The sequence below is a fragment of the Impatiens glandulifera genome, chromosome 6 (assembly GCF_907164915.1).
Source record: "Impatiens glandulifera chromosome 6, dImpGla2.1, whole genome shotgun sequence".
NCBI classification, from domain to species: domain Eukaryota; kingdom Viridiplantae; phylum Streptophyta; class Magnoliopsida; order Ericales; family Balsaminaceae; genus Impatiens; species Impatiens glandulifera.
The window spans coordinates 53944722-53968703 of NC_061867.1; the positions used below are offsets into that span (position 1 = coordinate 53944722).

The 23982-nt window shown below is 29.1% G+C and overlaps 3 protein-coding genes across 3 annotated transcripts; 1 reads left to right on the plus strand and 2 right to left on the minus strand.

Moving 5' to 3' along the window:
- Positions 1-4433: 4433 nt before the first annotated feature.
- Positions 4434-6240, minus strand: LOC124942156 (zinc finger CCCH domain-containing protein 23). The gene is made up of 6 exons (XM_047482588.1): positions 6068-6240; positions 5409-5941; positions 5168-5323; positions 4891-5079; positions 4777-4823; positions 4434-4702 (listed from the first exon to the last, which is right to left on the minus strand). Exons 2-6 carry the CDS (start codon positions 5858-5860, stop codon positions 4449-4451), a joined length of 1098 nt encoding a protein of 365 aa, XP_047338544.1. The 5' UTR covers positions 5861-5941; positions 6068-6240; the 3' UTR covers positions 4434-4448.
- A 7178-nt stretch (positions 6241-13418) lies between these two features.
- On the plus strand, positions 13419-19284 carry LOC124941712 (pheophytinase, chloroplastic-like). The gene is made up of 6 exons (XM_047482061.1): positions 13419-13555; positions 14378-14980; positions 15966-16192; positions 16884-17075; positions 17387-17543; positions 18923-19284. The coding sequence occupies exons 2-6, from the start codon at positions 14393-14395 to the stop codon at positions 19172-19174; spliced, it is 1416 nt and encodes a 471-aa protein (XP_047338017.1). The 5' UTR covers positions 13419-13555; positions 14378-14392; the 3' UTR covers positions 19175-19284.
- A 556-nt stretch (positions 19285-19840) lies between these two features.
- LOC124942644 (serine/threonine-protein kinase-like protein At3g51990) lies at positions 19841-22081 on the minus strand. Its single transcript, XM_047483186.1, has 2 exons — positions 21558-22081; positions 19841-20500 (listed from the first exon to the last, which is right to left on the minus strand). Exons 1-2 carry the CDS (start codon positions 22035-22037, stop codon positions 19871-19873), a joined length of 1110 nt encoding a protein of 369 aa, XP_047339142.1. The 5' UTR covers positions 22038-22081; the 3' UTR covers positions 19841-19870.
- Positions 22082-23982: the final 1901 nt, after the last annotated feature.

Genomic DNA, 23982 nt, shown 5'->3' on the forward strand with positions numbered 1-23982 from the left:
GACCGAATGGAGGACTGAGAATGAAATCCTAATTTTGAATGTTGAGTTGTTGACGGCCGAATGGAATGGAGGACTCGACACTTAAGAATGAAAAGCTAATTTATGCCTTACAAAAGCCTTACACCTTTTACTTTTTTTATATTATAAAAATAAAAAATATATATTATACATTCGAATAGCTCGATGAGTATTCGAGTCGAATATATAATTACTTGAACTTGGCTCGATTATATAACTAGTCAAGCTCGAACATGTTCGAGCTCGAGTTTGACCGAGCTCAAGTAGAGCTTTTACTGAGCTCCTTGCGAGCAACTCGCTAATGGGTATCTCAATTCATTTTCAGCCCTAATCTCAATTGACCATAATAAATAGTCTAATATAATCATTTGACAGTAATAAAAACAAAATCAAACAAGCTCTTTACAAAATGTAAAGAGTGAGTCATCACTATTCACTAACATGGGTGTTGATAGTGGATAGGGCCCAAACCAGCCTGGCAGAGAGAGAAAGTATTCTGGGACCCACATGCTGTGTCAGCATCCATGTGATGCTTATCTGTCCAATGCCCTCTTTTCTTCATGAAAAAAAAATCCATAAAAGAAAAGAAAAATTAAAAACACTTTCCGCTATTTATCAAAAGTAACCAAAAACTTTAATAATATTATAAAAAAAAGAACATCTCTTAAAAATAAAAAATAAAATGAATATTTTTAGTTTGTGAAAATAATTAATAAAAAAATTGTTAACTTTTTTTAGTGGATCTTTTTTAGATGAGTTATTTGAGTTATTTAGATGTCAAATACGGTTTTCGGTTTGGTTTTCGAGTTTAGGTTTCAACTCGAAAACCAAACCGAAAACCGAATTCATTTTTATTATATATTATATAACTTATTACATATTATATAATAAATTATCATGAGCCTCCTACTAGATCCTTACATTAAATCCATAATCCCTCATTCATTTTCCCTTTTCTCTAGCTGTTCACACCTTTCAACCGCCATATATTGTCGTCGTCGACACTATTTTACTTTTGTCGTTCAATTATCGAATATATATTGGTGTTAGTCACTAAACTAAGTTTGCGTGATTTATATTTTTTTATTAATTTAAGTAAATAAGATCTCTTTAATAGCTTATTTATTTTGTTAACTCTTTTTAAAAAAATTATCTTATGGGTAGGTGATATATATTTGGTTTAAACCGAATATCCGACCGAATTCGAACCGAATTCGAATTGACCGAATTCGAATAAACCGAATTCGAATTTATTCAAATCGGTTCGGTTTTCAAATTTGCTTAAAAAAATAAAAATTCGAAGAACCCGAACCGAAAACTCGAATAACCCGAAAACCGAACCGATGAATACCCCTACGCGCGGGAATCTTCCTAGTTGAGTTAAAATCATTTATTTTTTTATTAATTACATTATTTTTTTATTTTGTTAATTATATTTTATTTGTATTTATTTAAAATAAATTGTGTTTGATTTATTAAAAAATAAATTATTTTGATAAAATAATTTTAAAAAGATGAAATCATCCAAAACCCATTAAAATAATAATAATTTTTGAACCCTTGAATTGAAAAAAAAAATCATTATTCTGAAATATACTAGTTACATAAATGAAAAAAAATGGATCAAATCATATATTATTAGTTATTCTTTAAGAACAATATTATCATTTATATATTTATAACCATATTATCATTTTTATTTAAATATAACTCATTTTCAATAACATATATCAAATAAAATTATTTTCAAATAAACTACTAGTTATCTTCTTCTTCTATTTTTTTTTGTTGTTGTGACAGATTTATAAAGATTTATTTGATGACTCTTCACTTTCATGGTGAATCTCATGATCATCTTTAAATTTAAATCTATTGAAATAGTCCAAACTCACCAAACCAAGCAAGGCTATATCTTATCTAATCAGCTTTGGATTCTTTTATACATAAATGGCCAATCTTCTTCCATAGAAAAAAAAAATACAGTCTTTCATTGAGTTATTGATACTATTTTGACTTTAGGATGCAAGTTTAAAACTTAAATATAGTATTTTTTAAATTTAAGGCTAACTCGCAAATTAATACTTCACCCTGTTTATTCTAACATAAACAAATCAACAAATCGTAAGTTGTGTTGTCATGACCTACTTTTCGATCAAAAAAAAGTATCAGTCTGATTTTCGACTCTGATTTTCGACTGAGAAATTAATCCGCTTCCCTCTCGACAATTAGAAACCTTACCTTATGGGTGACTCGCACTGACTCGCACACATCCGACTCATTGGTCATTGTTTCAAGCAAACTGTCTTAACTAACTTTTTAAGTCAGAAAACAAGTAATGACAACATATAAAAACTGCATTTATATATATCAATTTGTTATGGCAGGAAACTATATATCATTACATACAATAGACACACATATATTATTATAAATTAATTTATAGATATTATATTTATTAATATTATTACAACTAGCTCCATAATAATAGAGTGGCTTGCTGATTGGCTGTCCCACTTCCATTCTTTCTTCTATATTTGACTTTTTTTTCTCTCATGTGGAGTATTTTCATTTGTATCTTAGCAGATATACTATTGATGATCATCATCATCTTTGCTTTAGGTTATTATTATTATTCTATCTTATAAGTACTATCAATAATAATCCCTGTAAAAAAAAATAATAAAACATGATTACCAACCAATTATAATAATTAAAGTCTAGTTTGATGTTCGATGACCATTTTAACCTTCTTTTAATAATGGGTATGATTAAAAAAATATTTTTTCTTTTAATAGCCCTCACTTCAATTGAACTTTAGTAGACAAAACTTTTTTAATTTAAGTTAAGATTGGACAATAATGAATTATTTATAAAACTTTCATAGTGGGGTTTGACTACATATGAATGAATATGGATTTTTCAAATAAAATTAATAATAGCTAATGAAAGTAATATTGATTCAAATTTAAAGGTTAGAAGTGTTAATTTACCTTATATAGAGCTAAGTATAGCTCAAATGAGCCCTTTAGCTCCATTACCAGAAGACAACCTGAAAAACCCAACATAAATAACAATTGTTATCTTATGTAGACTTCAAATTTGTTTGACAAAAATAAATTATCTAAGAGTTAAAAAACCCAACATAGATTTGGTTGATTAATTGAATGATCAAACTAGTTAGTTCCAAGAGATAAATTTGAAAACACTTTTTTTTTTTTTTGGGTCAAAATCTCAATTGTTTAAAGATAATGTTTTAGAACATAAGTTAATTAGACCTATATTAATAAACTTGTTCCCAATTTGTAAAACAAATTAGAAGTCGATGAAGTTAGACGTAAAATAATGACTATTTTGCCCTAATACCTTCTTGGTACTTGGAAATGCCATGAGTTGAGCTTGGGCGTTGGCTGGAATAAAAGAAGATGAAATCACGAGGCCATCGCTAATGTTCTTATTATTCTCGGAGGCAGCAGTGGCCTCCTCCTTCTCTAAAATTGCGGTGAAATAATCTCCGACACCGGAGCTGGCTTTAGGAGAGGCAAAAAGACTATCAGGAAGGTTATGCTCTAGACTGCTAATACTGTTACAATTCAAATAAAATCATATCATTAAAAAAAACATTATTAATTGCTCAAATTACAAGAATAATGTCTATAGTCAATTTGTAAATAAAAGAAGGAAAGGACATCAATTTAATGCATATTTCCATAACCAAAAAGTTTAGACCTATTATGGGTTTGTCTTATTCCCCTATTTATTTATTTATTTTTATTTTGTTGAATTTGAAAATTTTAAATTTAGCCCAACTCTTTTCCCACAAACTACTTAATTAAAATAAAATAAAATAAAATAAAAAAGTGGTCTTATTTGATTTATAAAATATATTACTTTTTGAGAGATGATTGGGAGAGAGAATATGAGGGAGGCAACGAGGGAATGATATGGCGCAATTTGATTAGCCAAAAAAATAACAAAATTTATCTCCCTTCTCTCCCTTCTCCTTTTATCATTTTTCTAACCAGTGATGTAGTGACACATTATTCCCTCCCTCAAATTTCTTCCAAATTTCTTCCGTCAAATTACCTTCCTCTATCATTCCTCGTTACTTTTTATTTAACCCAAAAAAGAAAGTAGATCCTCATTACTTTTTTTAACCCCAAAAAGAAAATAGAAATTGGAGTTTTTACCTTTTTGGAGATTCAATTTCTTCATGGCTGGTGGTTATGGTTAATGATTTCTCATCAGCCATGGAAGGAGTAAAGCAATTCACTGCAAAGTAAAAAAAAAATAAAAAAATATTATAATAGATAATGGATGATGATTATCAAGTATCAACTAAAATATTATTAAATAAGCATAATTCTAATTATGACCTTAATTAATTAAAGCCGCAATACTTGACTTAATTAAGACTAAAAAATATCTACTTTTTACTTACTTTGATTAACTTTTTGATTCAATTGATCTGAATAAAAAGAAACTCTAGGACTGCAAAAGTGAGACGTCGGAGAAGAAAGTCCGGCGCCGGCGCCGGCGCCGGCAGAAACAGTCCGGTGATGATTTTGACTCTTTACATCAAGAAAATGAAAACCCATTAATCTTTTAGCTTGAATTTCAATTGCTTCTTCTTCCTCAAGCTTCCTCCTCCATAACAACTCTTGAGAATTTGAAAACATTCTTGGCCCTGTAAGAGAGAATTAGGGTTTCATTCAACGGCTAGTTACAGTCAAGAAGAAGAAGAAAGGTTTATGGTTTTACCAATTGGAATATCAAAAGGGTCTCTTGAATCAAAACCAGTTGGGCTCCTGCAATTCACTTCAAATTATTTGAATTCATTTCAAATGATTTGAATTCATTTCAATTGTTTCTAACCTGAGTTTGTCAAGATTAATCTTGCCTTTCTCCTTGTATGGTTTGACAAGAACACGAGAATCGCAAACAAAATGAGGGTTTCCTTTGGCAAGAATCAATTTCACAGTTTCTGGATAAAGAAATGTCACAAATCCAAACATTCTCTTTTGTTGATATGGAATTCTCACATCTTGAACAGGTCCATATATGCTATAATCATCATCATCATAATCATAGTCATAATCATCAACTTCATTGATTAAAAATCACAAAAATGAAATGAGAATTCAAACCAAACCTGAAGTAAATGGATACATCTTCTTCCCTAAATGAACTCTCAGCAGGAAAAGTCAAGTAGATTTGTCTTGAAACAGGATTCATTATTCTAGATCCACCATTAATGGCTGCTAAATCAAATCCTCTGTTTCTTCCAAATATGTTCATCTCTTCACCCCTTTATTTACATAAATTAAAAAAGCTCTTAACTTTTGACATGGGTTTATCCTTAAAAAAGATGAAGATCATATATATTATTATACCTCGGACTATCTTCTTGTTGTTGATGAAGAATGAAATTGGCTAAGGATGAAGGAGATTGAGGAAAAGGGTCGCCGGCGCCGGCGGAATCTCCGATGATGTCGCCGTGGAGGAATCTACAGCTAGTTCCATTTTTGCAATATCCTCTAGCATAGTATAAACATGGTTTCCAACCAAACCCAGATAGATCATCCGATTCTCCGACAGAGAAGCTACGCTGGTGAGTTTCCGGCCAGGTCCGGTAGAACAAATCTGGATTTTTTGAAATGGAAAGTTGTTGTCTAGCTTTTAACACGATTGAATGGATGAGTGTTTCTGGTCCAAAAGCTAAACGAATCATTTCTTTTTCACCATGATCTTGAATTAGAAGAAGACCCATAATTTTGGAAGCATTTTCAGGGTCTAAAGTTTGGATCTTTGAAAGAACTATCTTTGTTGCTTCGTATACATCCATTGTTGAAACAGATAGGTTTAGCTAATCATATGATACCCATTTTCTTTCTTCCTTTTTGGGGTTGGAATTTTCTTGATACAGCTATATGAAAACAATGGTGTAAGCTAGTCTGTTTGAATATGACATATCCATAAATGAATGAAAGTTAAACAATACATGGATCATTTGAAAAAAATCGAAATTTTGAGCAGGGAGATCGGGACTTACTCTGTTTACTATGAAGTTGTTAAGATCTTGTGATATTTCTTGGGCAAAGGAAAGTAAGTTCTTTGATTAGTTCTTGGTCGCTTTTGAGGGGGTGAAGAAGACAGTGGAACTGTGGATGCTTCGAGCTCAGCTAAATGTCTTTTCTCTTTCTCTCTCTAGATTCTAGTACACACAGTCACACAGTGAACGTGTGTAAAGGAAAATGGAATGACCTTAATAATGCTCTTAATTGGGAAAATAACCCTCGCCTAATAAAATTAGGCTAATTGTTATATAAATTCTCAATTTTTTTTCATTTTCGTTCTCTTTTTTCCCGCCTTCTCTTTAAACCTTAAGCAGCGAACAACCCTCGTGAACGATAAACGGTTATCGGCGAACGACGAACGGTTATCGGCGAACGACGAATGGCTATCGGCGAATGACGAACACAACGACGGATAAACCTGTTCTTATATCATGTGATTTATGTTTTTATTTCCATTATAACTGAATTGAATGTTTTGTGTTTAATTTTTAACAGATTCGAAACTTGATTTATGTGATTCGAGATGTTTTGGTTGTTGCTGCACTTTGTAAGTTGTTGGTTGAATGCATATGATGATATTGTTGCACTTTTTAAGTTGTTGGTTGAATGCAGAAAGTTGTTGGTTGAATGCAGATGATGATATTGTGCACTTTTTAAGTTGTTGGTTGAATGCAAATGATGATGAAATTAGATGCAGTCTCACGTTGATTCGGTCCCGTCTCATGATTCATGTGATTTGGTCCCGCCTCGTGACGACAAGCTCGTGGAAAGCGAAGAGGCGACACAGTCGCAACAACGTGGAAAGTGAAGAGGCGGCATACAAAGCGTGGAAGGCGAAGAGGCGGCACAGTCGCAACAACGTGGAAAGTGAAGAGGCGGCACAGTCGTGACATACAAAGCGTGAAAGGCGAAGAGGCGGCACGGTTGGTCGCGTCTCGTGATGACACGGTCGCGACACGTTTATTTTAAGATCTGCTAGTTTTTTAATTCTCTTGTAATTTCTCTTATGTTTACCGTTAGTTTCTATTGAACAATGAGTTTGGTGTGTGAATGTTGATGCAAATTAATTCATGTATTTTGTTATCTATTTATCTATCTCATTATTAGTTACAATAAGCATTAGCATTCCATGACTTATTTTTTGTTGTTATAATTCCAAAATACCTGAATTTGAAAGTTTAAGTGGAGTGAATATTGGTTATTACAAACCGACGATGATTTTGATTTAATTTTTTCAAACATACTTCAACAATTTAGTCTCAACCGAAACACTACGAGATTATTATTATTAAAAAAAATGGAGAGAAAGAGCTTGAAATAACCCTCGATAGTTGTGACGCTCCAAATACACAATTAAGTGACCAATTTACACACAAACAACATCCTCGATTACCAAACATAAGTCTTTTATAATAATAATTAAAGACAACGGAAAAAACAAGTATAATTTAAAGAGAAAATGACTAATGAATAAATTAATGTTGAACCAAATTAAGCCCTGGACTTGAAAGCCAAGACTGCTTGAATATTGTCCTGCTTAACCAATCTCCATGTTGCCTGCTATGAAAGCCCAACCATTGCAGGCCGTCGCGTGACGAGTGTGATATCTCTTCGCTTTCCACGTTTCGTGTGCCACGACTGTGCTGCCACCTCTTCGCTTTCCACGTTTCATGTGCCACGACTGTACTTCTGCCTCCGTGAATTGTTCATTATAAATGGTATAGTCGCGATTACAATTTAAAATGAACAATTGTATCTATCAAGAAACAAACAACTATACATAAACAAAACAAAAAACTATGTCATTTTTGCAAGGTTTAAGAGATGCAGTCATTCTCCCTAATAAAGACGTTTTTAGGATCATTTCTTCAAATTTTCCATACATACAACTAATGTTTATATTTGCCCCCACATGAAAAAAAAAATATAATTAAATATTTTGCAAAATCTTTATTATATCTGCATATTGCAATCCGACAAAAACACTCATTAATCTCTCCTATTTATTTTCCTCTTTTCTATTTTTTTTTATTCAAAAATTTAAAAACTGATTTAAATAATTATTATCAACTGACAAACTATTATTTAGTATTTAAAACAATATCTTGTCAGGGATTGAGTTATTTAAAATCAAAAGATAGAAAAAAAATATAATAATGAGAAGGTAATAATTTTTTTTTATGATAAAACATTTAAACAATATTGATCTATATAAAAAAATAAAATATAATAATTTAAAATAAATGATATTTTATTATTTTTATTAATAAATTGAATAATTTAATTAATGAAATTAAAAAGAACTAAATAATATTTAATTTAGTTAAAATTATTTTAATAATTCGAATCTAACCATGCCAAAGTGGGAAAAAACAATTATAATAGTAAGGTAGTTTGATATTTAGTTTGGTATATTTTATTTTCATAGAAACAATCTTTATCATATTATATAATTTTTAATTATTTAATCAATCATTTACCCTATTAAAGTATATTTATATTTTTTTGTTAGATGGTTTATGTATTATAAAAAATAAAGTGGTTTAAATATAACATGACAAAATATATATTTATTAAATAAATAAAAAAACATGAAAATAAGAAGAAAAAAAGGAGTATAATTACATTTTTGCTGAGAAGGAAGGGGAGCTGACAATATTTGGTAGTAGACAAACTTGGCTCATCACCAACAAATGAATTTTACGAAACAATATAGTAAAAATATTAAAAAAAAATATTTTTATATAATATAAATTTTGAATAAAAATAAATATTAGAATAATTAACTAATTAAAAATCCAAACAATTTAATTTTCATCAAATATTTATATATTTTTAAAATTTAATAAAAAAAGCTCAAATAATTCAATAACAAACAAGTTCCTAGGTGACATTTGGAGTTATTTGTTTTTTTTAAGTATTATATAAACAAAATATATTATTTTATAAAAAAAATGATTGATTTAATATTATTTAGGCTCACCTGTAAAAAAAAATATTACTATACAACCATGATACTAACAAAATTAATCTGGGTAAATACTAACAGTTTTTAATCTAAAGCTTGTTTAGGTTTGAATTATTAAACTGTTATTTTATATTTAAATTTTATAAAAATAAAAAAAAAAAATATTTTGATATTTTAATTAATAAATTAATTATTTTAATGATTAATACATGAAATTAAAATGTTATAATCCCAATAAATTTCATTTAATAAATTCTTGATCATACAAGCTCACAAATAGTTTGTGTTATATATATATATGATTTGTTTCCATTTATAATTAAATATATTTGATAATATTAAACTTAATTTTGTTAATTTTAAATCTAGTATTACAAAAAAGAAGAATAAAAAAAATACTAAATCTAATTAACTCAACTTATTAACTCAAAATTAATGTGAAAAAATATGAACCTCATTTTTTTTATAACTTTATCAATAAATAATTTCAAATGATATATTTGAAAAAATAGGTCCGAATTCCAATAAATCAATTGTGTGGTTAACAAACATACGTTTCTATTCCATTTTCATATAATTAACAAGCTTTAGATATTTAAATATCATTAAAACACTTAATTATCTCAACTTTAATACACCAATTTAGCAAAATATAAGATTTCAAACTTGTTTTACATTGAAGTGGTTTTATGGATATAAATTAATTTGCTCACAACCACATATAAAAGGAAATAATCATTAATATGTGTATGCAAACTGGATCAAACAATATTTTCATAAAATCATCCTAAAAAATAATGATATGAAGGAAATATTATGATATTTTGATTAATTTATTAGAATGATGTGACCAGGGCCGCCCACAATGACTAAGCTTTGAAGTATTAATGATTGATTGAAAATAATTGATGTTATTTGGTGGGGATCATACACATACTCAATTTAACAAAAATAAAATAACTTCTTAACCTTAATAATTAACTTCTTCTTTTTTTTTTTATTGTTATAATCATTGCAGTTCATGGCTTTTCCAGTCAAGAAGAATGATTAATTTGGCTTCATTGTACTATAAATACCAAGTATACTGTTTCTAACTATAGTTTTAATAATTTTGTATATTTATTGATTTTAGTTGGTTCTTCGAGATTATTTAAATAATTATATCATAGTCAAACAACATAATTCCTTCTGTTTAGTTAATAATATTATTCAATTTATTAACTAAAATATTAAAAAATATAAAATAAAGATAGAGATAGATACAACGTTGCTTTCTTTATCTCTTTATCGTTACTCTAAAATATAATATATTTAATTTTTTATCATTGTATATTAATATTTTAAAACAATTTTATCAAAAACATAAACATCCTCTTGATCATCACCAATTTTAAATTTTTAAATAATCCACATATAAATAAAAAAATAAAATCAATTTAATTATAATCTTTATAGGTATAAAATTAGCCCAATTAGTTCCTAGAAGATTTCAGATAAAGAAGGCCCATGATCTGGGAGGTATAAAAGAAGGCCCATCGTCTTAATCTTAATCTGACTTGTTTAAAATGATTATTATTATACTTTTTATGGAGAAAAAATAATTTTATATATAAAACATTCTTATATAACAACTTTATAAGTACTTGATTTGGTCTTTTTTATATATATATATATATATATATATATATATATATATATATATTTTTTTATCAAATCAGGATGGTGCGGTATAAAGGTGTTGTATGTATCATTTCTCTTAAATGAATTATGATATTTTTAAATATATGTGATTCTTTATAGGTTGAAAATTGTATTATTATAAAAACTTAAAAATTAATTGTTTTTAAAATATGCTATATATATTCTTTATAAAATAAGAAAACTTCCTTGTTCCTAATTCTCATCTTGATCCTCTAAAATAATGATAATAATTTTGGAACTTATATTTTTTTCCTAGTTAAGTAAGTCGATTATAATTTGTTATAACTTGATTTATTTTTTTATTTGACACAAAGTTGAATAGTGGGGTTGGTGGATTAAAACAAATAAATATATAATATTATTAATATATTTATTTATTTATATTTTTGTAAGACTTTTATGTTTATTTTTCTATATATATTACACGATAAACTATATAAAAAATTAAATTTATCATAATTTTGTTTTTTAATATACTACACAATATATACTATATAAAAAAAATTATTTTTATCACATTTTTGTTTTTTAATATAGTATAAGGAATAATATAAAATATATGCCAAATAAAAAAGAAACTGGAGTAGTAAGCCTACTCCTCACCCTAAACAATTTAAATTCATAGTGAACTTGACTTAGCTAATTTTGTAATGATATATGTACTTTTTGTTTAGCTAGATATGGAAAATAAATTACATAAATGAAGTTTTTTTTTTATTAGATATAATGAGAAATGTGTGTTAAATGGATTCACTGAATTAGGTTTTGTCTAGATTTTGTCTGTGGACGAAGGATTAGACATAGTGATCCATTCTTTTTTTATCGTCGTTTATCGTCGTTATTATGAAAGTCCTCTAAAAATAGATGACATTCACATAAAACTCATGACTCATCTGTAGAGTGAGTTGTGAGACAAGAATATGTATCATTTTGACACATCACATTTACTTTTTCTAATGACACATTCTATTTGGTTTAGGCCACCTACAAGAATTTTAAACATTTTCGAGATATTTTATGGATATTTGGTGCATTTTTAAGTTTTTGAGTTAATCTTAATAAATTAAACATTTTTTTTCAAATTATATTTCGAATAGGAAAATGATGATGTTGAGAAATGTTTTGGGATTTAGAATTAGTGTTTTTTCACCGACCTATATTGGTATGTCATTAGGTGTTAAATTACGATATAATGTCTCTTATGAGTTATGACCATATTATCACTAAAATGTAATGTAAGCTATCTAAATGAAAATTTAAAATAATCTCGAAATGGAGTTGATTAATCCTCATTAAGAGTGTGTTGTCATATATGCACACATATATGATGTGTTTATTTATTCCCCAAAGAGTGTGCGACGAAAATGAAAAGAATAATGTGCGGTTTTTTATGGGGATCTTTTAATTTATCGTTTTGTCATCTAATTAATTGAGATAATGTTAAATGTTTTAAAAATCAAGATATCCGAGACCTTATTTCCTTTAATAAGGTGTTTCTATCGAAATTTTGTATTAAATTTGCAACGGAACCAAATAGTCTTTAGGCATCAATAATTATATATAAGTATTGGTCAAAATTGGTCTGATTGGTTCACCAAAACGTCTAATTATTCAGCGTGTGTAATATTTGGAGGGAATTTTTTTCTATGTGGAAATTTTTTTGTGAGTAGTTCATATTCATTGTAGGGGATGGATCTTCGATCAAGTTTTTGGACAACATTTAATGTAGTGTCAAAAGTCTAGTTAAAACGTATCATGAATTTGTTTTCATTGTTATATGTAGAAATGCCACAATTAAAATCATGTTTGATCTTCTGTCTAGTGGTTTCAATAGCCGAATTAAATATAGAAAGAGACTAAACATTAGAAAGAGTTCTCACACAATAGAGTTTTACTTTTGATAGGGCATAAACAATTGTCATAGTCTTAACAAAACGTTGTGCGTTGACAAGACATATATAGTTTCTATGTGTATAATTTGTTTGTTAAGATGATTTTATATGATTTTGTTGGGAAAAATTTTAGGAATCAAATATTTCATCAAATATTTGTTGGTAATTTTATTATAGATGATATGTGAATGAAAAATGTTGTATTATGGTGAGTTGTTGTCGTATTTGTCACGAGGATGTTGAATCGACAACTCACTTATTTTTGTACTTTTTTGGAGTATTAATGAGATTAATTTGGTGATGTATGAGTTTTATATAGTTTTTTAAAAGTTTGAATTGATTCAACTAATATAATTATCATCTCAATTATTTTTTTAATGGAATATGTGTTTGGAGAAAAATCGTTGAACCGTCCGATGCGTATAATTCATAATACTATTAATTTGACGATTTTTTATATTCGTTTTGGAAAGTCAGTGAAATCGATTAAGAAGTTAGTCGTTTTTCTTGAGTATCTGTGAGCTCGATAACTTATTGGATAACGAGATTGTATTATTTTTTAAGCTAAAAGTTTATTTAATTTACTTATTATTAATTATTTTAATAATTAAAATATTAATTTTAATAATTTAATTAATTTTGAATAGAACCAAAATTTAACAGAATTTCTTCAAAAATATCCAATAAAACCAGAAAGAAAATAGTAACATGGAGTGTGTGTTTTATCAATCCGTCCATTTTTCTTGGCTCTAAGAAGAAGACGAAGCTTGCAAGCAAAGAAGTCTTTCTCACGTCTCTCTTTCTAGACTTTCTTTTCCAAATATATGAGGCTGATTCAGTTTCTCAAACTCTGGAATTATGTGATTGTCCTGATTCCAAAGAGCCTTCTAGCAGCGCAGCAGGTATCTTCTCATAATTCTCTCTTTTATAGTTTCACCTTCAATATCTTCTCTTAGTTTCACTTGTGTAATCTGTGCGATGTAGCATAAGTATGTTTAGATCTTAAGAATGGCGTTCTATCCATAATCGAGTGCAGTTACTATTCCAAATACTTGAATTAGATACGATTGGTTGAGTGTAGACGACTAGACGTGTATCGATCAAGTCGATTTGAAGAAAATTGATAATCGCATAGTTTGTGAATACAGGATTGAAGTTTTGATATGGATATCATCTCCAGTTCTGCAAAATGCTGTTGTATGGCGAATTTAGGATGTAATTTGATTAAGAGAGAGTTTACTATTATAGTTTCACCTTCAATATCTTCTCTTAGTTTCATCACTTGCACAATCTGTATGTTTAGGTCTTATGAATGTCGTTTTATCTATAATCGAGTGCAGTTAATATTCCAAATACTTGAATAGATATGATTGGTTGAGTGTAGACGTGTATTGATCAAGTCGATTTGAAGAAAAATTGATATTCGCATACTTTGTGAATACAGGATTGATGTTTTGATATGGATATCATCTCTAGTTCTGCATCATGCTGTTATATGGCGAATTTAGGGCGTAATTTGATTAAGAGAGAGTTTACTATTATAGTTTCACCTTCAATATATTCTCTTAGTTTCGTCACTTGCACAGTTTCACTTGTGTAATCTGTGCGATGTAGCGTAAGTAAATATGTTTAGGTCTTATGAATGGTGTATATCCATAATCTAGTGCAGTTAAGTAAGTCGATTTGAAGAAAATTGATAATATTAGCATACTTTGTGAATACAGGATTGAAATTTGGATATGGATATCATCTCCAGTTCTGCACCATGCTGTTATACTATTCCTCGTCTCACTGTTACAACTAATTCAAAATGGATTTCATCTCGAAAGACTGAATTGAGAGTTATTTGCGGGTATAAATCTTATGCTGCTGATGATAGAAAGAGTTTGAGTAGTACTGTTGCTGGAAATGAAGAAAAAACAATAGCTAAGATGTTGATTCCAGGTTTGCCTACTGAATCTGGTGGTGAATCTGAAGTTTCAATTAGCAGTGGTTTTTGGGAGTGGAAGCCCAAATTCACTGTTCATTATGAAGCAGCAGGATCTAAGAATGTTAACTCACCACCGATTCTTTTTCTTCCTGGTTTTGGTGTTGGTTCATTTCATTATGAGAAGCAGCTAAAGGATTTAGGTCGTGATTATAGAGTATGGTCCATAGATTTTCTCGGGCAAGGCAAGTCTTTGCCTCTAGAAGATCCAACATCTCAAACCAGAGAGGGGCAGAGTTCTTCTATGTGGGGCTTTGGAGATCATGCTGAACCTTGGGCTAATGATCTGGTCTATTCTATTGACTTATGGAGGGACCAAGTTCAGTATTTCATAGAAGAGGTACTTAATTGCTCAATTCCACTACACTCTTTCTTGAACATAGCCTTTTCCCTACAAATTAACTGAATAGTCAAAATGATCATTTGAAAAATGTAAATGTACATTAAAGTTATAAAGGATTTGTTGGAAATATTCATATCCCTTAATTGACACGACACTATTGGTTTAGTTTATGAATAACATCATAAAATATGGGAGTGGGGATTGATTGAAGATACATAAATCAGGATTTAGTTTATTGCATTTTGATTTATTTATATTGTTTCCTTTCATTCCATGTATAGCCATGAGAGTAGTGTATATATGTGTGCATTAATTGTAAAGATCTCATTCCATCACAACACACCAAGTGAGAAATCCTCCTTGAGAGATAAATAGTGAGTTCTTGTATTCCTTTTGTAGATGAAGAGAAGTGTTTTCCACCACAATTGGTGAGAATTGTGATTGATGCTCTTGAGTAAAAGATACATTTAATCAAACACACTAATCACATCTTGTTTTTATTGGTTTTTCCTTCTCACATTTGAAAGTCTTTGGACTTTTTAATCTAGGTCTATTGTGAATAACCAACTAGTTATTACCAAATAACCTTGTTTGGTGTAAGAAGTGGGTTATTTTGGTAAAATGTCCTTATTATTCAATATTTTTAAATGTTATAAAAAATAAAATACGGTAATTTGGCATTTTGGTTAATGATTTGAACAATGTGATAATAGATTTGATGGTAGATCCTATAAAAATGATCCCAAATAACCCATATCAAACAATAACTTTTTCTTGTTCTTCTATTCTCTGTACTTTAAGTTCACATCCGCATGGCTATTTTTGCGTTTACAAAAGAGGGAATTCAATATGTTTTTGTATTACATAATTTAATGATGATTTGAGAAATACTCATCTCTTGCAAGTAACTTTAATGGGTGAAGTTAATTTCCTTTGTTGCACCTTATATTTGAACTTAAAAAAGTGATTCAATTTTGTCTAGGTCATCAAAGAACCCGTTTATATAGTGGGAAACTCACTTGGAGGCTATGTTGCACTGTACTTAGCAGCATGTAATCCTGAGCTTGTGAAGGGAGTTACACTACTTAATGCAACACCATTTTGGGGATTTCTGCCAAATCCTACAAGGTCTCCAAGTCTGGCAAGACTTTTCCCATGGGCAGGAACATTTCCTCTTCCAGACAGTATTAGAAAGCTCACTGAAATCATGTAAGTGTTTGCCTGATGTGGGGTTATTTTTGGATTTAATGGGTCGAATGACTAAAATATCCTCAGTCTTTGTTATTTTTAAAATGTTATAAAGAATAATAAATAAGTGTATTTTGATTTTTCCATCTATGGGTTGATTGGGGATGTTGGATAAGTTGGTTTTTCTTATCTAATCTCGGACCCTTTGACGTGGGTTGTTTGAGATTAATTTGAGATAACTCACTATCTAATCAACAATCTATTCATTAATCATATCATCCAAATTATTAACTAAAATATACCTCTATATCTTTTTACTCAAATAATCCCAAATAACCTGGTTTTTTCATAACCTACATCAAACAAGTTTATTTGAAAATAAATTATTCAAATAACCCCAAGTCAAACAAGGTCACGTAGCTTGTCTGATGTGGGTCATTTGAAATTATTTCCAAATAATTCATTATCCTCATGTCACTTTTTCAATCACATTCTTCAAATCATTAACTAAATACCAAGATTATTTTAGTCTACTTTGTATAATATTAAATACTAATAAAATTATTGTCATTTTTCCAAATAATTAACTTTTATGCCAAACAAGATTTTTTTCCAAGTAACCTAAGATCAAACAAGTCCTTGAATTTTTCTGGTTCACGTCTTCATCAACTTTGCACCTTTTTCCTTCTTCTGATAATATGTTATATTTCAGATGGATGAAGATTAGTGATCCCGAGAGTATCGCAGAAATACTCAGACAAGTTTATGCAGATCACTCAACAAACGTCGATAAAGTGTTCTCACATATACTTGAGATAACAGAGCATCCAGCTGCTGCTGCTTCATTTGCATCCATTATGTGTGCTCCTCAAGGTCAAATGTCTTTCAAGGATTCTTTGTCTAGGTATGTAGATAGATTTTGGAGCTTCTTAGGCCTTGTTTGATGTGGGTTATTTGAGATTTTCAAATAATCCACTATCCAATTGTTCAATCACATCATTCAAATAAGCAACCAAAACACAGTCCATATTTTAAAACTATTTATTATACATTATATATGGCATTAAAGGTCCGCAAAATGGTCATTTAAACTAAAAACGCGATGTATTTTGAATGATGAGTTGATTATTCAAATAACCAAGATAAAAAAGCCCATGATTTACTATTTCCGTTAGGTTAATAAAACTATTGTTGATCCAATTAATTTTTTTACAGATGTGGAATAAACAACATACCAATCTGTCTTGTGTATGGAAAAGAAGATCCTTGGGTGAATCCTTTCTGGGGGATACAGGTGAAGAAACAGTTACAGGAAGCTCCTTATTATGAAATCAGCCCTGCTGGTCATTGCCCTCATGATGAAGTGCCCGAGGTATTTAACTTTTCTCTATATATCTCTTTGCTTGGTTTTATTAAGTATAGCTTAAACACTATAATCCTTATTTGTTATTAGCTTAGATAAACAACCCTTCACCATAGTCCAACCCTAAAAATTACCTATGAAGGTAACTGTAGTTCATTAGTTCCACATTTACGAGGTTCTTGTGTCATCTAATTTTCCAATAAGGGACAGTCTCCTAAACTTAGACATGCGACTTCCTCGTGCCTTTCATTAGTAGTCTCATCCCCAGTTAGAACCCAAGGGCCTTGTTTGATCTAGGATTATGTCATGAGCGATTGAGGTAATAAGCTATTTTATGTAATGGGTAAGATTAGGGTTAGGACTATTATGATGAATGAATATGAAGAGTTCCAAGTCTCTTATTTACAGGTTTAGGTCATTCCTTTCTCGTCTCAGTCTTACATTATATTATTATCTCATCATCTTCCAACTGTTACAAGTTATTTGAATAACCAAGCAGTTATTTAAGGTTATTTGGATAAAATGGCATTAGGATACAAATATATAATGTTTTTTTTTTTAAAAATAGAGAGTATTCCGATACTTTCATTGCTGATTTGAATGATGTAGTCTTATTCCCTATTAGAACTTAACTTGGCCTTGCTTGATCTTGGGTTATTTGAATAACCAAGTGGTTTTTTAAAAAAGAAAACCTTGATTGTTGTAGGTTATTGAAGTTTAGTTATTTGGGTAAAAGGCCTTTAGGAATACAAATATATAATATTTTTTAAAATAGAGTGTGTTATGATACTTTGATTGATTTCAATGATTAGTAGATTATTGATTAGATAGTGGGTTATTTGGAAATAATCTCAAATAACTCACATTAAACAAAGCCACAAAGTTTTTGACGTCACACTCTGTTCCCACATGATTCAAATAATGATCATTGTTAACGTCATCGAGTTAACAATCACAACTCAAATCCAAATGGTTCATATCAATTATAACACATTATCATCACACTTATATTCTTGTCTTATTTCTTGTGATTTCCCGGTTTGTAGTCTTCCAAACTTATAGACATGTCGTGTTACATTAGTAGTCTCATTATACCTTTTGTAACGTTCGTGTGTGAGATTATTGGTTACATGTACCATAAACAAAACAATCGGGTTAACACCACTTAAGTCTAAAATGTAGCTATAAAGGTATAGTCATAGCCGCCCATTTATGTGTTTCATATTCTTCTCGATGGGTAAATTTCACTATCGGTTTTTAGAGAGATCTAGGAAGGTCTGTTTTTGTTACTGGTACTGTTGGTGGTTCAAACACTCCAATTTGAACTACATAGTCAGGTCTAGGAACAACATATAGGATTTGATTTTCACAAATTAGCATATATGCAGGTAGTGAATTACTTGTTACGCGGGTGGATAAAAAGCGTAGAATCTCGGTTTTGCGTTAAATTTCCTCTTCTTGAGGAGGCGCAAAACGACGAGTATGGTGTAGCCAGAGAAATGGAATTTGTTAGAGAAGGTTCTAGAAAATCTGTGAGGGTGCAATTTGTTGGAGGAAATGATATATCTTTATGGAGACGCATTAGCTCTTACATATATAGTAAGTTTAGTCATGTTGTAACATTGGGGAAAAGTGTTTGAAAGTGAAGAAATATATTATATTTAGTATATGGAAATTGTTAATATGTAGGTTATTCTTGATAATAAAAATTGTAGATTTACCATTTGAACATATGCATATATTTTTGTTTTGTTTGGCTTTTATTTGTTAAGTCAATTTTTGGTGAGAAAACTTGTGGATTCAGTGGGGATGATTTTTTTGGATAAATTTAAATTGGGTTTTTATATAAGTTGGTTATACTCAATTAAGACTCTATATCTATCCACATTAAATATATCAAAAATTGAGTGGTTTGATAATTGTTTGGATGTCTAACCCTATATATCAAATCATTTATATTTGTTATGTTTAACCTAATTTTAAAATAATTAAGTATACAAATATTAATATAATCAAACAATTTTTTTATTAGGTATATTTGTCAAATTTTTTCCGTTAAATACTATGCCTTGAGTGTGGTTGTTTGGATGAAAACCGGGATAGTAGTTGGTTTAAATGGTCACCCTATGTATCGATTTTTAATAAAACCTTACTGAATTGAAATGAGGTTATAACTGTGACTCTCTAAAACCATGTAAACAATAAAAACATCTATATTAAAAAAACATATGGATAAAAAACTTATATAGAAATAAGATCCTAAATATAATAATTTAGACATAATAAATTGTTGTAAGAGTTTTGAATTGTTACCTATATTTGACTTGAACATTAAATTATTGCACTTCAACAACTTTACATTCTTTAACCATCAAATCTCCGACTTTTGAAAGAGTTTTCGCATTCAACCTGTCGAAGCTCCTCCGTTCAACTACTCCTTCGATCGTTTCAATCATCGCACACGGCTTCCCAATTCCGTTCCATGAATGAAGAGGAACAAATTTGCACAATTCATCAATACTCTCAACTATCTCCTTCATCGATGGTCTCCTCTCTATACAAGACCTCACACATTTAGTTGCAATAACTGCCAAATTCTTTCTCACTCTCGGATCCTTCGGAGGCTCGATTCTCGGGTCAAAAACTTCCAAAATCCTCCCCCGACGAATCAACGGTATTGCCCAATCCACAACCGAAGATGGCGAATGTCTGACATCTATTGCCTTCCTACCGCTTATAATCTCCAACAAAAGAACTCCGAAACTGAAGACGTCTATTTTTGTGCTCAAGTTATCTGGTGTCACATAAAAGGGATCGAGATATCCCATTGTTCCCGCTGGAGGGGTAGAGCGAAGACGATAAACATCTCTTTCTCCACATCGTAGAGCAAGTCCGAAATCACCTAGTCGGGCGTTGAAATTACGATCTATCAAAACGTTGGCAGACTTGATATCGCGATGAATTATCTGTAGAGAAAACGACTAATTTATTCATTTGAGACATTAGAGAAGATAATAAAGGGTATATATAAATTGAACACAATAAAAAGTTTTATGTAGCACACTCAAAGTTTTAGAATATTTTTATTATTTTTTAAAATTTAAAATTAAATTATTTTTACAAGGATGATGACCTTGAACAAAATAAAATTTAATATCAGACGGAATTAATAACATAGTAATTACTAATTTTGAGACTTATTCTCACTGCATTTAAACTGAAATATAATTATTTTTTTCATTTGAGATATTTGGTACAGTTATTGTAAACAAATGTAAGAAGTTGAAATAATTTGAAAGTGACAGTGATGCTTCAAAAATATAAAAATGTATTCTTTACCATATTTAATATACAATAAACTAGCAAAACCATTTTTTTAATTTTATTTTCTAATATAAATAGAAAATATTAAATAAATTTATAAATATAATTAATTTATATTTTATTCCCGTTAAAATCAAAACCAAATTAAGTAATATTATCATGAATTGTCTTAAGTTTTGAGTGAACGTCGTATAATTAGGATGAGAATTTTTTTACTATTATTCCCATCCTATTCAATTTTAAAAAAATTCATGAGACACCTCTATATATAAGAAAAGAAATAAATTTCTTTAATAAAATTAAATGGATTTTTTAATATTAATATTAAATAAATGAAAATATTAAAAATTTATATTATTATAAAAAAATAAAATTAAAACATTTGTAAAATATAAAAAAATATATTAATAATATTTTATATTTAATTGTGTTTATTAGTGTTTTAAACAGAATCACTTCGAATAAAATACAAATATCTCGCAATAGAAAAACAACCATAACATATCAATTTGAATCGAAAACATATTAAAAAAATAATTTCAAAAGAATTAATAAACATATTTCTTTATCTGAATTAAGTTTAATAATGTATTTCCAAAATTATAGTATTTAAAATAAAAGCTTGTAACAATAAAAGTTATGAATATAAACCCTAATTAAATCATAAGAATATATGAAGAGTTAGAACCCATTAATTACCGGAGGATTCAAACAATGGAGGCCATGAATTGCTTTAGCAATCTGCAAAGATAATCGAATTCTTCGTCCCCAATTCGGCGATCGTGAATTCTTCGAATGCATAAAATCGTACAGATTTCCATTACTCATGAATTCAACAACAAGCAATCGGCGACAACGACGATCAATGGCGGTGAATCCGACGAGATTAACTAGGTTAGGGTTTCTCAACTTACAGAGAATCTCGATTTCATTTTCGATTCCATGATTGGAAGAATCGACGATTATCGCCTTTTTTACTGCAATGATTTGGCCTCCTTTGAGTATACCTTTGTAGACATGACCGTGACTACCTTTTCCGATTAGATTTTGATCGGAGAAACCATTGGTGGCGATTTCGAGTTCTCTGAATTGAAATTCTTTGATTTCGATTTGATGATGATGATTGGAGATAATGGAATTGATGGATGATGATTGTGTTTTACATGATAGGTAACCCATTGAAGATTGATTTTGAATTTAGGGTTTAGCAATTCATATATTTATTATGAGTAATGAAGTCTTCTTTCTTCTTCTATGGAGAGTTGACATCAAAAAGTGATTATGCTTTTGGACTTAGACTTAAGCAAGGTTTGGCGGGATAGAACTCACTTTTATTTATTTATTGTTCGGGTTTATTCTCGAGACTAGCGTTACCCTACACATTCATTTTTTCGATAACGTTTTGATCGAAATTTTACTTTTACCCTTGAATAATATCTTAGACGTGGGTTATTTAAAAAAGTTATGATTTACATCTATTTTGATATGTGTGATTTTCAGTAAAATGACATAAATGATATTAATATATAATATTATTTTGAAATAAAAAATATTTTTATTATTAAATTGAGTGATACAATGTATAAGTAGGGCAGATAATTTCTGACCGACACGAAAATACGATCCGAACTGAACACGAAAACATCGTGTTAGAGTCATGTATTTTTGGGTTTGGGTCGAAATCAAATTAACTTGTTTAACCTGATTAATAAAGATTAATAAACAGGTTAAAATGAGGTTGACCTTAAATGACTAAAAGTACACTCGTCAACTCGTTTATATTTTTCTTTTGTTAAGTTTTTTTTGTAAGATTCTTTTAGACGGATTTGTAATTTAGTTTTATTTTTATTTTATGTTGACGTCAATTTAATCTGAAATAAAGATGTGATATTAATTATATCGGGTTAACTCGAGTTGAATTCGAGTTGAGTCAGATTAATTGTGTTAAATGGGTTAAGTTCAGGTCAATTAAGATAGATTCATGTCGGAGATTTTGACTCGAATTACTAAATATGTCAGGTTCAAGTTAGTATCGCTCAACCAACTATTTTGACAACCCGTCACCTTGAATTGTCACATGACCGTGATTATTCCAAAGAAAGTCTTAAGTTATAAGGACTATTTCTCATTCAAATTTTGATCAATTATTACCAAATGAATTATTTTGTTGTTAGTTGTTTTGTTCTATAAAATCCACTATTTTATAAATATGATGTTCCGAGTTTAATTTTTATTTTATTTATAAAAAAATTGTAATTGAGATCATATTTTAAATGATATAAGTATGGACAAACATAACAAAAATAAAATTACTTATATCATAGTAATTAAAAAATAAAAATGAAATGACATCATTTTTAGCTATCCTATTAATACTCTTCTTATTTAAGCTATCCGCTGTCTTAATGAATTAGGTATATGCCCATTTTTAGACACCAAAAGTAATAAAAGTCATTTTTTTTAATAAAAATAACATTAAAAATAGTAATAACAAAAACAGTCAATAATATGAATGTACAAATGCAATCTTAAGGAAAGGGGAGGTGGACTTTTGACCAAATACATATTAGCTTTTCACACTAGTCAAGTCCGGAATTATAATTAATCATATATATTTTTTAAATGTACCAAAAAAAAAAAAAATACTAAATAAATGTGGTGAATCGAATTTTATAGTTATACACTTTTTCTTATGATAATTAAAAAAAAAAAGTTCATGATAAATAAAAAATGTGATTTGTTGAAAAAAAAAAATGATATTAGAAAGAAAAAAAAATAAAAGAGAAAAAGAAAAACAAAGATACTAGGGTACGTACAACAAAATAAATGTACGAAAGATTTTAAGAGGGTGATAATCTCTTATACCGACTCGAATACAATCATTGAACGTACACTGATTCTTTTCTAGCCAAATAATCCACCAAAAGATAATATAGATAGAAACTCAACTATTTAGATATGTTATGTTTGTTGCCTCAAACTTTAACTAATAGATAGGTTGTTAAAATTTTAACTAGGTTCACTAGTAATTATAGCCATTATCAATTTTTAGTAGAGTTGTTAGATATATTTATTTAAATAATTTTATCGAATGTATATATATTAAAATATGTATGTATATTAA

Bases quoted from the DNA above. Each gene is read 5' to 3' on its own strand.
- LOC124942156 (XM_047482588.1), bottom strand. From the start codon at position 5,860: ATGGATGTATACGAAGCAACAAAGATAGTTCTTTCAAAGATCCAAACT. The intron at 4,824-4,890 runs GTTAGAAACAAT...AGTGAATTGCAG, and splicing joins ATTAATCTTGACAAACTCAG to GAGCCCAACTGGTTTTGATT. The intron at 4,703-4,776 runs GTAAAACCATAA...TCTCTCTTACAG, and splicing joins CCCTTTTGATATTCCAATTG to GGCCAAGAATGTTTTCAAAT.
- LOC124941712 (XM_047482061.1), top strand. From the start codon at position 14,393: ATGGATATCATCTCCAGTTCTGCACCATGCTGTTATACTATTCCTCGT. The intron at 14,981-15,965 runs GTACTTAATTGC...AATTTTGTCTAG, and splicing joins TTCAGTATTTCATAGAAGAG to GTCATCAAAGAACCCGTTTA. The intron at 17,076-17,386 runs GTATGTAGATAG...ATTTTTTTACAG, and splicing joins TTCAAGGATTCTTTGTCTAG to ATGTGGAATAAACAACATAC.
- LOC124942644 (XM_047483186.1), bottom strand. From the start codon at position 22,037: ATGGGTTACCTATCATGTAAAACACAATCATCATCCATCAATTCCATT. The intron at 20,501-21,557 runs GTAATTAATGGG...TTTTCTCTACAG, and splicing joins TCCATTGTTTGAATCCTCCG to ATAATTCATCGCGATATCAA.